We start from the raw sequence: 15,725 nt of genomic DNA on the forward strand, positions 1-15,725 counted from the left end.
GGTTGTCTCTAATGCCTAACCCATAAACTATTGTGGTAATTCGATAAGAGACATCATGGTATGCATCATATCCAATAGGGTGCAGTTATGATGTTCGGACACACCATCACACTATGGTGTTCCAGGCTGTATTAGTTGTGAAACAATTTCCACAATGTCTTAATTCTGTGCCAAACTCGTAATTCAGATATTCATCTCTATGATCATATCATAGATATTTTATCCTCTTGTCATGATGATCTTTCAACTTCACCCTGAAATTACTTGAACCTTTCAATAATTCAGACTCGTGATTTATCAAGTAAATGTACTCAACATCTACCCAAATCATCTGTGAAGTAAGAACATAACGATATCCACTACACTCCTCAGCACTCATTGGACTGCACACATCAAAATGTATTTCTTCCAACAAGTTGCTTTCTAGTTCCATTTTACTGAAACCGAGGATTTCAGTCATCTTGCCCATGTGGTATGATTTGCATGTCTCAAGTGATTCAAGATCAAGTGAGTTCAAACGGTCCATTTGCATGGAGTTTCTTCATGCATATACACTAATAGACATGGTTCGCATGTCTCAAACTTTTCAAAAACGAGTGAGCCCAAAGATCCATCAACATGGAGCTTCTTCATGCGTTTTATACCGATATGACTTACGTGGCAGTGCCACAAGTAGGTGGTACTATCATTACTATCTTATATCTTTTGGCATGAACATGTGTATCACTACGATCGAGATTCAACAAACTATTCATTTTAGGTGCAAGACCATTGAAGGTATTATTCAAATAAGTAGAGTAACTATTATTCTCTTTAAATGAATAACCGTATTGCGATAGTCATAATCCAATCATGTCTATACTCAACGCAAACACCAATCTCGATGGTAGAGGGAGCGTGCGATGCTTGATCATATCAACATTGGAAACACTTCCAACACATATCGTCAGCTCACCTTTAGCTAGTCTCCGTTTATTCCGTAGCTTTTATTTCGAGTTACTAACACTTAGCAACCGAACCGGTATCTAATACCCTGGTGCTACTAGGAGTACTAGTAAAGTACACATCAACACAATGTATATCCAATATACTTTTATCGACCTTGCCAGCCTTCTAATCTACCAAGTATCTAGGGTAATTCTGCTCCAGTGGCTTTTCCCCTTATTACAGAAGCACTTAGTCTCGGGTTTGGGTTCAACCTTGGGTTTCTTCACCAGAGCAGCAGCTGAATTGCCGTTTCATGAAGTATCCCTTCTTGCCCTTGCCCTTCTTGAAACTAGTGGTTTCACCAACCATCAACAATTGATGCTCCTTCTTGATTTCTACTTTGGTGTCAAACATCGCGAATATCTCAAGGATCATCATATATGTCCCTGATATATTATAGTTCATCACGAAGCTCTAGCAGCTTGGTGGCAATGACTTTGGAGAAACATCACTGTCTCATCTGGAAGATCAACTCCCACTCGATTCAAATGATTGATGTACTCAGACAATCTGAGCACAAGCTCAACAATTGAGCTTTTCTCCCTTAGTTTGCAGGCTAAGAAAATCGTCGGAGGTCTTATACCTCTTGACGTGGGCACGAGCCTGAAATTCCAATTTCAGCCCTCGAAACATCTCATATGTTTCGCGACATTTTAAAAACCGTCTTCGGTGCCTCAACTCTAAACCGTTTAACTGAACTATCACGTAGTTATCAAAACGTGTATGTCAGATGTTCGCAACATCCACAGACGACGTTCGAGGTTCAGCACACTGAGCGGTGCATTAAGGACATAAGCCTTCTATGAAGCAATGAGGACAATCCTCAGTTTACAGACTTAGTCCGCATAATTGCTACTATCAACTTTCAACTAATTTTTTCTCTAGGAACATATCTAAATAGTAGAACTTAAGCGTGAGCTACGACATAATTTGCGAAGACCTTTTGACTATGTTCAGGATAATTAAGTTCATCTTATGAACTCCCACTCAGATAGACATCCCTCTAGTCATCTAAGTGATTACATGATCCGAGTTAACTAGGCCGTGTCCGATCATCACGTGAGACGGACTAGTCAACATCGGTGAACATCTTCATGTTGATCGTATCTTCTATACGACTCATGCTCGACCTTTCGGTCTTCTGTGTTCCGAGGCCATGTCTATACACATGCTAGGCTCGTCAAGTCAACCTAAGTGTTTGCATGTGTAAATCTGTCTTACACCCGTTGTATGTGAACGTTTGGATCAAACACCCGATCATCACGTGGTGCATTGAAACAATGAACCGTCGCAACGGTGCACAGTTAGGGGGAACACCTTCTTGAAATTTTAGTGAGGGATCATCTTATTTACTACCGTCGTTCTAAGTAAATAAAATGCATAAACATGATAAACATCACATGCAATCAAATAGTGACATGATATGGCCAATATCATATTGCTCCTTTTGATCTCCATCTTCGGGGCTCCATGATCATCATCGTCACCGGTATGACAACATGATCTCCATCATCATGATCTCCATCATCGTGTCTTCTTGAAGTTGTCTCGTCAACTATTACTTCTACTACTACAGCTAACGGTTAGCAATAAAGTAAAGTAATTACATGATGTTTATGTTGACACGCAGGTCATAAATAAATTAAGACAACTCCTATGGCTCCTGCCGGTTGTCATACTCATCGACATGCAAGTCGTGATTCCTATTACAAGAACATGATCATCTCATACATCACATATATCATTCATCACATCCTTTGGCCATATCACATCACATAGCATACCCTGCAAAAACAAGTTATACGTCCTCTAATTGTTGTTTGCATGTTTTACGTGGCTGCTATGGGTTTCTAGCAAGAACGTTTCTTACCTATGCAAAGACCACAACGTGATATGCCAATTGCTATTTACCCTTCATAAGGACCCTGTTCATCGAATCCGATCCGACTAAAGTGGGAGAGACAGACACCCGCCAGCCACCTTATGCAACTAGTGCATGTTTGTCGGTGGAACCGGTCTCACGTAAGCGTACGTGTAAGGTTGGTCCGGGCCGCTTCATCCCACAATGCCGCCGAATCAAGATTGGACTAGTAACGGTAAGCATATTGAACAAAATCAACGCCCACAACTACTTTGTGTTCTACTCATGCATAGAAGCTACGCATAGACCTAGCTCATGATGCCACTGTTGGGGAACGTAGCAGAAATTCAAAATTTTCCTACGTGTCACCAAGATCTATCTATGGAGAGACCAGCAACGAGGGGAAGGAGAGTGCATCTACATACCCTTGTAGATCGCTAAGCGGAAGCGTTCAAGTGAACGGGGTTGATGGAGTCGTACTCGTCGTGATCCAAATCACCGATGACCAAGTGCCGAACGGACGGCACCTCCGCGTTCAACACACGTACAGCCCAGTGACGTCTCCCATGCCTTGATCCAGCAAGGAGAGAGGGAGAGGTTGAGGAAGACTCCATCCAGCAGCAGCATGCCGGGGTTTCTGATCCTCGGACACCTATGGGACCGGCGGACCGGGTCCCTTTCGGTTCGGCGGGGGGCGGAGGTTGTGCAAAGAGCAGATCGAGGCGAAGCACGCGGGCGGTTGGTCGTGCGAAGAGTAAATCGAGGCGAAGCACGCGAGCGATTTACCCAGGTTCGGGCCGCACGGATGCGTAAAACCCTACTCCTGCTTTGTGGTTTGGTATTGATTTCTAGCTCGGGAGCGCGGAGTGCTACAGTACACACCGGCGACTAGCGAGACCGAGCGTGGGTAGGCAAACTGGCTAACCCTCAGGCTCTCGAAATGGCCGACCCCCTTCTACGTTGCACACGGGCCTCCTTTTATACTCAAGGGGTTAACGACATAGAGCAACGGGGGCCAAAGGCAAAAATGGAAAGGGTGCCGTGGGTAGGCACAGCTAGGTGCTGTAGTAGGCACAGCTACCCGCTACAGTGTTATCATACCTAACCCTGACGGCAGGGGACAAGGGCATTAAATGCCCGTCTGTGTCGCCTAAACAGTATCGAAAGGGGCTTGCTAGGGACGCCACCGTTTGCCACGATGGCTATCTTGTCAGCGCCTGCTCGCCACCTCGCACCCCTAGCTGCGCGACCTCCTGCCACGTGTGCTTGGGAGAGGCCCCCAGAGCGACACGCGGTGGTCGTGCTGGAGCGCGGGCTCGGAGAGGCGGTTCCCGCGGCAAACTCCTCGCCGCGGTCGTCGTCTTGTCGCGTCCGGGAGCTTGTCGCTCACCGGGTCTTGCCGGGACGCGTGGCGCGTCGCGGCAGGTTTTCTCGGTATGCCTGGGTTGGCCTTCCCGGCAAGCTCCTCTTGCCGGGGTCCCGTTTCCTTCCCGGCAAGCTCCTCTTGCCGGGGCCTTGAGGTGCTTTTGATAGCTTTCCCGGCAAGCTCCTCTCGCCGGGGTCTTGTCTTGGATACTTTGTCCTTGAATGGTCTTCAAAGTAGCCGCGGAGGATCTTGGCGGTCACCCGGCAAGCCTTGCCGCGGGGTGCTGCGACTGCCCGTGCACAAGTTCGGGGTACTAAGGGTACCCCTACTTTAGTACACCGACACAGCACAACGGCGTGGTGGTGATGGAGGAGCGTGGCAATCCTGCAGGGCTTCGCCAAGCACCACGGGAGAGGAGAAGTACTTGGGAGAGGGGAGAGGGCTGCACCAGAACATTGGTATGGCTGCCCTCCCACCCCCACATATATATAGGGGCAAGGGAGAGGGGGGGAGGCGCAGCCTTGGCCCTTCCTCCAAGGAAGGGTGCGGCTAGGAGGAGTCCCTCCTCCCCAAGGCACCTAGGAGGTGCCTTCCCCCCTTTAGGACTCTTCCTTTCCTTATCTCTTGGCGCATGGGCCTCTTGGGGCTGGTGCCCTTGGCCCATATAGGCCAAGGCGCACACCCCTACAGCCCATGTGGCCCCCCGGGGCAGGTGGCCCCACCCGGTGGACACCCGGGACCCTTCCAGTGGTCCCGGTACAATACCGGTGACCCCGAAACTTGTCCGGTGACCAAAACAAGACTTCCCATATATAAATCTTTACCTCCGGACCATTCCGGAACTCCTCGTGACGTCCGGGATCTTATCCGGGACTCCGAACAACATTCGGTTACCACATACAAACTTCCTTTATAACCCTAGCGTCATCGAACCTTAAGTGTGTAGACCCTACGGGTTCGGGAGACATGCAGACATGACCGAGACGTTCTCCGGTCAATAACCAACAGCGGGATCTGGATACCCATGTTGGCTCCCACATGTTCCACGATGATCTCATCGGATGAACCACGATGTCAAGGACTTAATCAATCCCGTATACAATTCCCTTGTCTATCGGTATGATACTTGCCCGAGATTCGATCGTCGGTATCCCGATACCTTGTTCAATCTCGTTACCGGCAAGTCTCTTTACTCGTTCCATAACACATCATCCCGTGATCAACTCCTTGATCACATTGTGCACATTATGATGATGTCCTACCGAGTGGGCCCAGAGATACCTCTCCGTCACACGGAGTGACAAATCCCAGTCTCGATTCGTGCCAACCCAACAGACACTTTCGGAGATACCTGTAGTGTACCTTTATAGCCACCCAGTTACGTTGTGACGTTTGGCACACCCAAAGCATTCCTACGGTATCCGGGAGTTGCACAATCTCATGGTCTAAGGAAATGATACTTGACATTAGAAAAGCTTTAGCATACGAACTACACGATCTAGTGCTATGCTTAGGATTGGGTCTTGTCCATCACATCATTCTCCTAATGATGTGATCCCGTTATCAATGACATCCAATGTCCATGGTCAGGAAACCGTAACCATCTATTGATCAACGAGCTAGTCAACTAGAGGCTTACTAGGGACATGGTGTTGTCTATGTATCCACACATGTATTTGAGTTTCCTATCAATACAATTCTAGCATGGATAATAAACGATTACCATGAACAAGGAAATATAATAATAATCAATTTATTATTGCCTCTAGGGCATATTTCCAACAGACGGCCACTTTTGCCGCTGTGTAAGGATGGGCCAGGGGAAGGAAATGGGCGAACCGGGTCCTTTTGTCGACCACCACGAGCAAGCAGTTGTACTGACCCGATTGTGGCAAGCCGTCCACGAAGTCCATGGTGATTAGATCCCATGATTCTTTTGGAATTGGTAATGGCATCAGCAGACCCGGCGAAGCAGTGCGGTCTGGTTTGGCTTGTTGGCAGATCTGACAGCAACGCACATACTGCTGCACATGTGCCTTCATCTTGGGCCAGGCAAACAGCCTGCGGATGCGTCGGTAGGTCACTGGGAAGCCAGAGTGGCCCCCCATGGGGCTGTCGTGGAAGGCTGCGATGATGCGCTGCTGCATAGCTGTTCTTCCTCCCAGCCAGATGCGGCCCCTGAAGCGGAGCAACCTATTCTGCAGTTGGAATCTTCCCTTGGGGTCCTCGTGAACCGCCAGTTGCTCAAGGAGTCTCTGCTCTTGAGGATTGGTGTTGTAGCTGGCGAGAATATCTTCAAGCCATGCTGGTTGGCACACACTGATTGTGTGAAGCACTTCAGTTATTGTTGCTCTGGACAAGGCATCCGCTGCTGTGTTTTCGGCCCCTTTTTTGTACTTGATGACGTATCGGAGTCCCAGCAGTTTAGTGAAGGCTCGCTGCTGCCATGGCGTCGAAAGCCTCTGCTCTGTCAGGTGTGTCAAGCTGCGCTGATCAGTGAGTATGGTAAATTCCGCATGCTGGAGATATGGGCGCCACTGGTCGACAGCTACAATGACTGCCAAATATTCTTTCTCATAGGTCGAGAGACCTTGGTATCGGGGGCTCAGAGCTTTGCTCATGTAAGAGATCGGGTGACCCTCCTGCTGCAGTACCGCCCCTATCCCTTTGTCACGTGCGTCGGTCTCGATCACGAAAGGTTTGGCGAAGTTGGGCAGTGCCAGAACTGGTGCTTCGATCAGATGTTGCTTTAGCAGCTGGAATGCTGTGTCGGTGGCTGGTGTCCAGACGAATGGTGCCCCTTTTTTGAGAAGATTGAATAGTGGCCGAGCTATGATTCTGAAGTTCTTGACGAATCTTCGATAGTACCCAGCTAGTCCCAAGAAGCTGCGGACCGCCTTGACATCCGATGGTGTCGTCCAGTTGGACACTGCTTGGATCTTCGTAGGTTCTGTGGATACCCCACGGTCACTGATGACGTGCCCAAGGTATGATAGGCTGCGCTGTCCGAATTCACACTTGGACATCTTCACGCGCCATTGGTCCCGGCGCAAGAGTTGCAGGACTTGTCGCAGGTGACTGATGTGGTCTCGCAGAGTCCTGCTGAACACCAGGATATCGTCGAAGAAGAGGAGAACGCACTTGCGGTCGACTGGTTTGAGTGTAGTTGTGAGAGATCCGTTGAATGTGGCCGGTCCACCCGCTAACCCGAAAGAGACCACCAAGAATTCGTAGTGGCCTGAGTGCGTCTGAAACGCGGTCTTGTACTCTTCACCCTCTGCCAAACGGATCTGGTGATATCCTGAGCGCAGGTCCAACTTGGAGAACCATGCCGCACCATGTAACTCGTCCAGTAATTCCTCGATGATGGGCACGGGGTACTTGGCAATGTAGGTGATGGCATTGAGATGTCTGTAATCGATGCAGAGTCTCCACGTTCCGTCTTTCTTCTTGACGAGGATAGCTGGTGAGCATAAAGGACTGGTACTCTTCCGAATAATCCCTTTGCGAAGCAGTTCCTCTACCTGAGCATCAATTTCCTTCTTATGCTCTGGCTTGTGTCGATAGGGCCGGATGTTCACCGGCTGGGCTCCTGGGATGAGAGGAATCTTGTGATCGCAGTCGCGACGTGGCGGTAACCCTTCTGGCTCCTTGAACACATCAGAGAATTTTTCTAGAATTGCTTGTATCTCTGGTGAGTTGGTGACGCTGCTGTTGTCCTCACTGGCAGTCGCGTAGATCAACGCCATATGAGTGATTGCACCGGAGTTGCAGAGTTGTTGGAGTTGAAGGGCGTTGATGACCGTGCAAGTCGACGAATTAGACTCGTGCCCACGGAGGCGAATCGGTCCCGCGGGCGACGGCATCTCAATGAACTTTGCACGCCAGTCGACCGTCATGGGGCTGTGCTCCTCGAGCCAGTCCATCCCCAAGATTGCATCGTACGTCCCGAGCGCCAGCACCTTCATATCCGTCGTGAACTGGTGACCTTGAGTGCACCATTGACATTGTGGCACACTTGCAGAGCAGGCGAGTGCTCCCCCGTCGGCGACGCGTACTTGATAGGCGCGGGGAAGAGGTTGGACGCCCTGGATGGTCGTCGCCAGCCGCTCATTGATGAACGAAGTGGTGCTGCCGGAGTCGACAAGCATCAACGCTTCGCGCCCCTGGATCCATGCGCGCAACTGGAACGCCTTGTTCGATACGCCCCCAGTCAGGGCCGGCTTGGAGATAGCCATGACCACTTCTTCTGGGACGGCCTCCGGCTGGGTTGGTGCAGTCGTGGCGTCGATGCCGAAGAGCTCCAGAAGTTCTTCGACGACGTGGAGTTGGACTGACGTGGGGCACGTGTGGTCAGGTCCCCAACGCTCGCCGCACTTGAAGCACAGCCCCCGCGCTCGACGGTAGTCGCGCAGGGCCTTGAGCTTGGTGGAGTCAGCTCGCGCGACGTCGGTACCGCGGCGATCCGCGGCTGGAGCTGGTGGTGTCGCGCGCGCCGGTGGAAGAGGCAGAGGAAGCGGTACATTGGGTCTCGTCGGCGCGTCAGGAGGGCGCGTAGGCGTGGGGCGCTGCACCTCCGCACGCGCGTTGTCAGCCACCTCCTCCTGAAGTAGCGCCAAGGCACAGGCCGTGTCCAGGTCGGGTGGTCGCTGGACCATGACCACCGCTCAAATGTCCGCCCGCAATCCTTCCACAAAACGGGTGAGAAAATAAAATGGGTGAATCGAGTCTGAATAAGAGCTCAAATGATTAATTAATGATTAACTCAAAGCGCTCGATAAAATCAGCTACGGTGGATGTCTGTTTAATGGTATAGAATTGACGAATGAGCAACTGATGTCGATCGCGACCAAATCGAGTAGTTAATAGGGCAGAAAAAGACTCCCAATCGAAGCTATTGAGCTTCTTTTGGACTGACTGTAACCAAATGGCCGCAGCCCCTGAGAAGTTGAGGGCGACCATGGGAACCCAGAAGGTTTTGTGGATGCCAAACATGGAAAAGTACTGCTCGCACATCGTTTTCCACATGTTCGGATTTTCGCCCGTAAATTGCGGAAACGAGATAGAGGGGTGGGCTTGTCCCAAACCCGCAAGCATCTGACTAGCATGCGCAAAAGGAGAAGGTAAGTTTTCGATCTGACCGTTGGCCGGGAGGGCCAGCGGCGTCTGGAACGACACCGACGGCCTCCCCCGATGCAAATTGAAGTCGCCGTGGTCCTTAGACCCTTGAGGGGTGTCCTCATCGCCTCCCGCCAGGCCCAAGTTGTCGGAGGGCAGCACGGGCGGTGGTGCCGTAGCGTGAAGAGGTGGCGCGCCCCCGTTGGCGTCGGTGGTGGAGGTTGGGCGCGCCTGTTGGAGGGCGGTGACCGCGTCGCCCAGATCGGAGACGCGGCGCTCCAGATCCGGCCGCCATGCGACGAGATCGTCGAGGCGGGATGTGACCGCAGTGAGAGCCGCGGTGTTGGCCTCCATCGTCGCTGTAAGCTTGTCGAGGTAGGCCTTTGCGGACGGATCCATGGCTTCGACGAGGAAACGACCGTGGCGAACCCCTCGAGTTTCGATGAGATGAGCCAGATCGGGCGGAAGAGTGGAGTTGTGCTGGCGACTGGTACCAGATGTTAGGGACAGAGTAGTGGTAAGGATCGATCTACTATCTCACGGTAGCAATCAGTCTGATACAACGGGATTACAAGAATGGATCAATCGAAAGAAGAACTAGGGTTCGTGCCGCCGCCGCCGTTCGTGATCCACTGGATGGCGAGGGAGAGAGGAGCGTTCGCCTTAAATAGTCGCGGTGGCTGGGCCGGGCTGGTTGTGCCACTCTGGGCCGAAGTAGAGCGGGTTGCTGCGTCGGGCGCGGCTGGGCCGGGCCCGTGTCTTGCTGGCCGGTGTGGTCGAGCCGTCAGGTGTGTTAACAAGTGCTCCCTTCGTAAACTAATGTAAGACCGTTTAGATTACTACTTTAGTGATCTAAACGCTTTTATGTTAGTTTACAAAGAGAGTACTAATTGACACATACTACACATCAATTTGGTCATAAAGTACGGATTAACTCAATTGTAACACAATTAATTAATTAATCAAGAAGGTAGTACTTTCCTAATTAAACTGAGAAGCAGAGACAGAGAGCGCGAGTGAGAAAGAAACTACTTTATCCGAGGAGTCAACATGCATGCAACGCAAGCATGTGGATGTGGTTTGTGGCATGGAATCGACGGGCCGGCTCAACGACGTACGAATCAACCGATACTACATCTGATCGTATCCGTGGGACTTGGAGGCGACGAGGTTGGGCCCGCGTCCGGCGAGCGCGGCGAGCGCGCCGATGGCGAGGGAGTTGATGTAGGTGCAGGGCTCGGTGCACGCCGACGCGTTGCGCTTGTCGATGAAGTTGTCGGCGCCGTCGGGCCCGCCCATGATGGCCCCCGTGAGCTCGTTGGGGTTGGGCCGGTCGGGCGCGAACCAGTCGCCGAAGCTCATGCCGCAGTTGACGACCGTCCCGGGCTTGAGCACCGGCGTGGACGCGCCGCGGTGGTGCGGCTGCGTGGGCGGGTTGGCCCCGAAGCCGACGACGTAGGACCTCCCCCTCGGGTTGGCGCCGAGGAGGTAGTCCATCTGCTGCTTGGCGAACTCCCTGAGCCTGGCGGGCTTGATGGGCGTGGCGCCGCACATGACGTCCTGGCGGGCGGTGTGGAGCCAGTCGGCGTAGACGAGGAAGAGGAAGGCGGTGCCGGTGACGTACTGCGAGTTGGCGCCGTCGCGGAGGTGGATCATGCCGCCGGGGGTGATGAAGACCTGGTGGAAGGGGGTGTCGGGGAGCACGGCGCAGACGAAGTTGTCGGCCTGCGTCTTGTAGCTCTGCAAGCCGCCGCTGGCGTTCATGTTGTGCGGGGCGAGGAGGATCTGCGCGCCGGGGTACTTGAGGTCCCAGCTGAACTCGGCGACGCTGGAGGAGATGGCCTCGTGGGTGATGAAGTCGGCGTAGACCTGGCGCTTGGTGGCCATGAAGAGCCAGGTGGCGGCCCAGAGCAGCTCGTCGTTGTAGCCCGAGTAGGAGCAGTAGAAGGGGCACTCGCCGTCGTAGGTCTTGAGGTGGCTCCTGGCGAACTGGTAGAGCAGCTTGGCCTTGTTCATGAGGCGGCGGGCGTAGTTCTTGTCGTTGCGGAAGACCATGGCGGAGGCGGCGAGGGCGGCGGCGGTCTCGGCGGCGATCTCGGTGCCGGGGGTGTTGCCGTCGATCTGGTAGAGGGTGCGGGGCGTGGGCATGTTCTCGGGGCGGACCCAGCACTGGTGGTCCAGGTTGGGGTCGCCCACCTGGACCCACATGTGGTTCTTCTTGGCGGCGCACTTGAGGATGTAGTCGGTGCCCCACCTGATGGCCTCCTGCACGTGCTTCAGCTCCCCCGCCGCCTGCAGCTCCGGCTTGAACGCCAGCGCCGCCCACGCCAGCGTCGTCACCGTGAACGCCAGCGGCAGCCCGTACTTCACGTTGTCGCCCGCGTCGTAGTACCCGCCCGTTAGATCAACCTGATTCATCGAATGAGAACGCTCTCGTTATGCACAATGAAAAAAAAATAACGTGCTACAAAAAAATAGTTGACCTTCTTAAAATACACGCTATTAGTCTGCTATATCGCGCTATAACATGCTACTAACGAGACATTATACAATGATTTATTTGGTCGAGATATTGCTCAGACCACTATAGAGTTGCACGCATCAACAAATATGGCGATTCCTAACCCGTTGTGCGTGCAACCGCAATCCTCTCCGCACGCGCTCCTCTGGATCCATGCCGCCTGGCCCACGCGGGACCATGCTAGAAATCCTTTTTCCTCTCCTATACCTTGCAAATACAGTACCCCACTCCTACGGACCTACACAGTCCCCACCCCGTGAATCCCCCCTCTCGCCTCTTCTCTCCTCCTCACTATTCAGATCTGGGTCAGGCCACCGGCACGGCTCCGCCCCTCACTGCTCCGGTGGTCTACTTCTCCGACCTGCTCCTCCACCGCCCCTCCACCGCCCCTCACTGCTCCAGTGGTCTACTTCTCCAACCTGCTCCTCCACCAGCGCGGCCACCTCTTCTGCCCCCCGTCCTCAGCTTCAAGGCCCCAAGATCAGATGAGCTCCGATGTGCATGCATACATGAGACCAGTAGCATTTGCTGCTGTGCATGCGTATGCATTGGGTTAGAGCAGCTCTTTCCATGGATTCGTAGATTAAATCTGTAGATTTTATGCAGTGGATTTTGTGGTTGTGGGTTCTTCCTCTATCTTGATTTTGAATCCTCACTCCGATGCATTTTCGTGGATAATTGTTTATGTCATGTGTCGATGCTTCTTAAGCTGCAGAAAGTGTGATGCATTTTTTCTTGCTTGCTTTTATTCACCGTGTGAAGATTTGATCTATATGAGAGACAGAAGAAGAGATTTAACTTTTTTTGATTCGGTGAATATAGGAGGGAAGATGTGCTGAAAGATATGGTATTGCGTGCCTTTCTTTTATGGATCAAAAAAGATCTATGTGCGGCTGTATGTATGAGATATTTTGTTCTACACACGGTGAACTAGTATGTACGAGATATATCCGAATTTTACCATAAGTTGGGGCCTTTGAAGTTGAACTACCGAAGAATTTTATGTTTTCCCTACTTGAACTTTAACTTCAAACTCTAAAGAACTTTCAGAGAATTGGTAAACTTTGCTGAAAACAGTGAAGAACTTTTCTTTTTATTCTCAAATATTAAATTAAAAGAATCAGGAGTTGAAGAACTTTCTGAATAGTAGATCCGCACTTTGTTAGAAATAGTAAAGAACTTTGCTATTTGGAACCCAAAAACTATATAAAAAGCTTGTCTGAACTTTGATATAGAGTTTATGGAACTTATTTTTTAGCCATTCACAATTTAGTTTTGTCTTGGGTTTGCAATAATAACCGAATCCACAATTTATGAAATATATGCATATTGGACTTGTTTTGTAGAGCTGGCCATGAGAAACTCAAATACATAAATGAATTTAAATTTGCATAATTTATTTATAAGTTATGATGATATATTTGTTTGTTATGTAATTTTGTGTTAGAAGAGGTGCAGCACGGTGGGATATGCTTTGGTGGGCCCAAGGAAATCTAGTTCTAGAGGGCTTCATATACATGCACTAGAATATCATCTCCCCGTCGAATACATGCATGGCTGACACCAGGGTGGGCCACATCGATTGGACAACATGCTGGATGAACGGTAAGGATATAAGTTGCGCGCATAACGGGTTAGGAAAAATCCGTGTCCATGCATCAGCTGCTTGAAATGCATGCATGCAAACTAGATCAAATTGTGAGACGACGTTTCATCACTGGTTTTAGCTCGAAAATAGCTCAACGGACATGAACGCCCATGGACATTAATTAGCAGTTATATGTGCGTGAATCAAGCGGGCATGGCGATTTCATAACGTACGCCATGAACGCCGCACCCATCTTAACACATGCATGCATTCAACATGAATGCACGCACGACGGACATGATCGACCAAACCAAGAAACTCATGCATGCAGGCAGCACGTATGGAAGCGAAGGAACGAAATTAAGCGGAGAGAGGGAGATCAGCGGCGGCAATAACGCACGCAATACGTACATGGGCGAGCTTGCCGTCCTCCATGCCGGAGTCGCCGCGCCACTTGATGCGGTTGTCGGGCGGCAGCTTCCCGGAGCGCTGCGCCTCGAGGAACATGATCGACTTGGTGAGCGCGTCCTTGTAGTTGAAGGAGGTGGCGCCGGCGACGTCGCCGGACAGGACCAGCGCCGCGAGGAGCAGCGCGACGCCGCAGCGGACGCCTTCGCCGCCGCCGCGGCAGCTCGCTGGGGTGTGCCTCTTCTTCATGGCGCCCGCGCTGGTGAGTGAGGTGAGGGAGGGGGGAAGCCGAAGCCGAGGCGGAGGCGTGGGCGTGCCGTCCGTGTTGGGAGTGGCAGAGGAGGGAGCGAGGGAAGGGCGGCTAAAAGGGGGAGGGGCGCGAGTGCGTTCAGGAGGTTGCGAAGTGTTCGGCCCAGAATGGCTTCGGTTTCAGACGGTCAGCTGCTGGTCTCCCTCTGGTGGCCAGTTTCTCCTGCCTGTCATGCATGGCAAGAACCAAACAAGTGCAGTAAAAAAAACGCACTCAAGTGCTTTTTTTAGGGCAACAGTCAGGCATACTACCATACTTGTTAGTCATTGCAACTTGGACCTACACTCATCCTACTGATTTCCATCAAAAACTGCTGCTAAGTTTTGACGAAGTTGGCAGTGTGCAAGTGCAAATTTAGGCTACTAAAAATTATGAATATTCTAGAGAACTGTGAGTGATCAAAGGTAAATCTTTGATGTTGTTTCTATTGTTTAATTCTTTGGAGTAATACACCCAAATAGGGATTGTTGGGATAATATTGACATTGCTTATACGCATTCTATATACTACTACTAAAGTTTAGTCAAAGGAAGTCAACTAGCTTGAATAGTCAACCAAATAAAATGAAAAATAGAGAAAACCGGCATATATACCGCTTCCTCTATCCTTTGAGGCTAGGGTAAACTCTTCCCTCTCCACTCTTCACCGGCGAGCCCGTGGATTCACGTTGCTTCTGCATGCTACTCTAGTGGTTCATGGGATGGAGGGGAATCTCGATCGGTGCCTCCGCTCCGGCTAGTAGTTTAGCCAAGGGGTTTTTAGTCCTTGCAGGTCGGTATCGGGCGGATGGCGGTGCTTTCTCTTCGAGTTTGTCTTTTGGGCTCTGATCCTCCTCGAGTTCGTCGGTCTGGACGTAGTCGACGGAGCTCCAGCATAGATTTCTGCCGTCTCCTTGGGACGGTGAGGTTAGGGTTTCTCGTATGTGACGAGATTTGGTGTCAGATACTTCGTATCTATTCAAGTGTTCAATGGCGACGATTGTGACTTTAGGGTGCTGGTCCTTAGGGGCACATGTACGAAGACTTATCGCTTGTCGTCAACAAGGTCAAACCGGCTTTGATAGAGGAGCGGCGACAATGGTGTGTCGGCGGCTCGTTCTGGCGACGATAGTGGTAGTTCGGTGGTCTAGGGACATGGATGTAATTTTTATATGTTCGAGGTGTTTTGTTTCTGGTGAACTTTTATAATATACCTGGAACATTTCACAAAATAAATGAAATATCAAATGAAAAGCCCAAAAGAGAAAATAGACTAGCAAGGATGTGTCATGAACACCCTTTCTACCTTACCACGCCATTTGCACCCACGGCAAGTAAAGTTGTCAAAGGAGCTCTACATCGTAGAACCTCTAAATCAGTAATGCCATGTTGAAGTCGGTGTCAGTCTAGAGTTCCAACAGTCAGGAAAGCGCTGTAATGTTCAACAGTGCGTACTTTCACTTAGATTGCTTAACTATCGAAGCAACCGACTAGGAATGGAGCAATGAGGGTGGTTTTATTACTTGCACCTAGAAACTACATGCATGTTACTCTGTTTGCAGTAGGGTAGTACTAATACTGTATTAGT

General features: G+C 51.0%; 1 protein-coding gene across 1 annotated transcript; it reads right to left on the reverse strand.

The window, feature by feature from the left end:
• Positions 1-10,266: 10,266 nt before the first annotated feature.
• GH9A4 (glycosyl hydrolase 9A4) lies at positions 10,267-14,188 on the reverse strand. Its single transcript, XM_048677777.2, has 2 exons — positions 13,853-14,188; positions 10,267-11,741 (listed from the first exon to the last, which is right to left on the reverse strand). The coding sequence occupies exons 1-2, from the start codon at positions 14,096-14,098 to the stop codon at positions 10,464-10,466; spliced, it is 1,524 nt and encodes a 507-aa protein (XP_048533734.1). The 5' UTR covers positions 14,099-14,188; the 3' UTR covers positions 10,267-10,463.
• Between the last annotated feature and the right edge of the window lie 1,537 nt (positions 14,189-15,725).

The sequence above is a fragment of the Triticum urartu genome, chromosome 6A (assembly GCF_056163025.1).
Source record: "Triticum urartu cultivar PI428250 chromosome 6A, HENAU_Tu73, whole genome shotgun sequence".
Taxonomy (NCBI): Eukaryota; Viridiplantae; Streptophyta; class Magnoliopsida; order Poales; family Poaceae; genus Triticum; species Triticum urartu.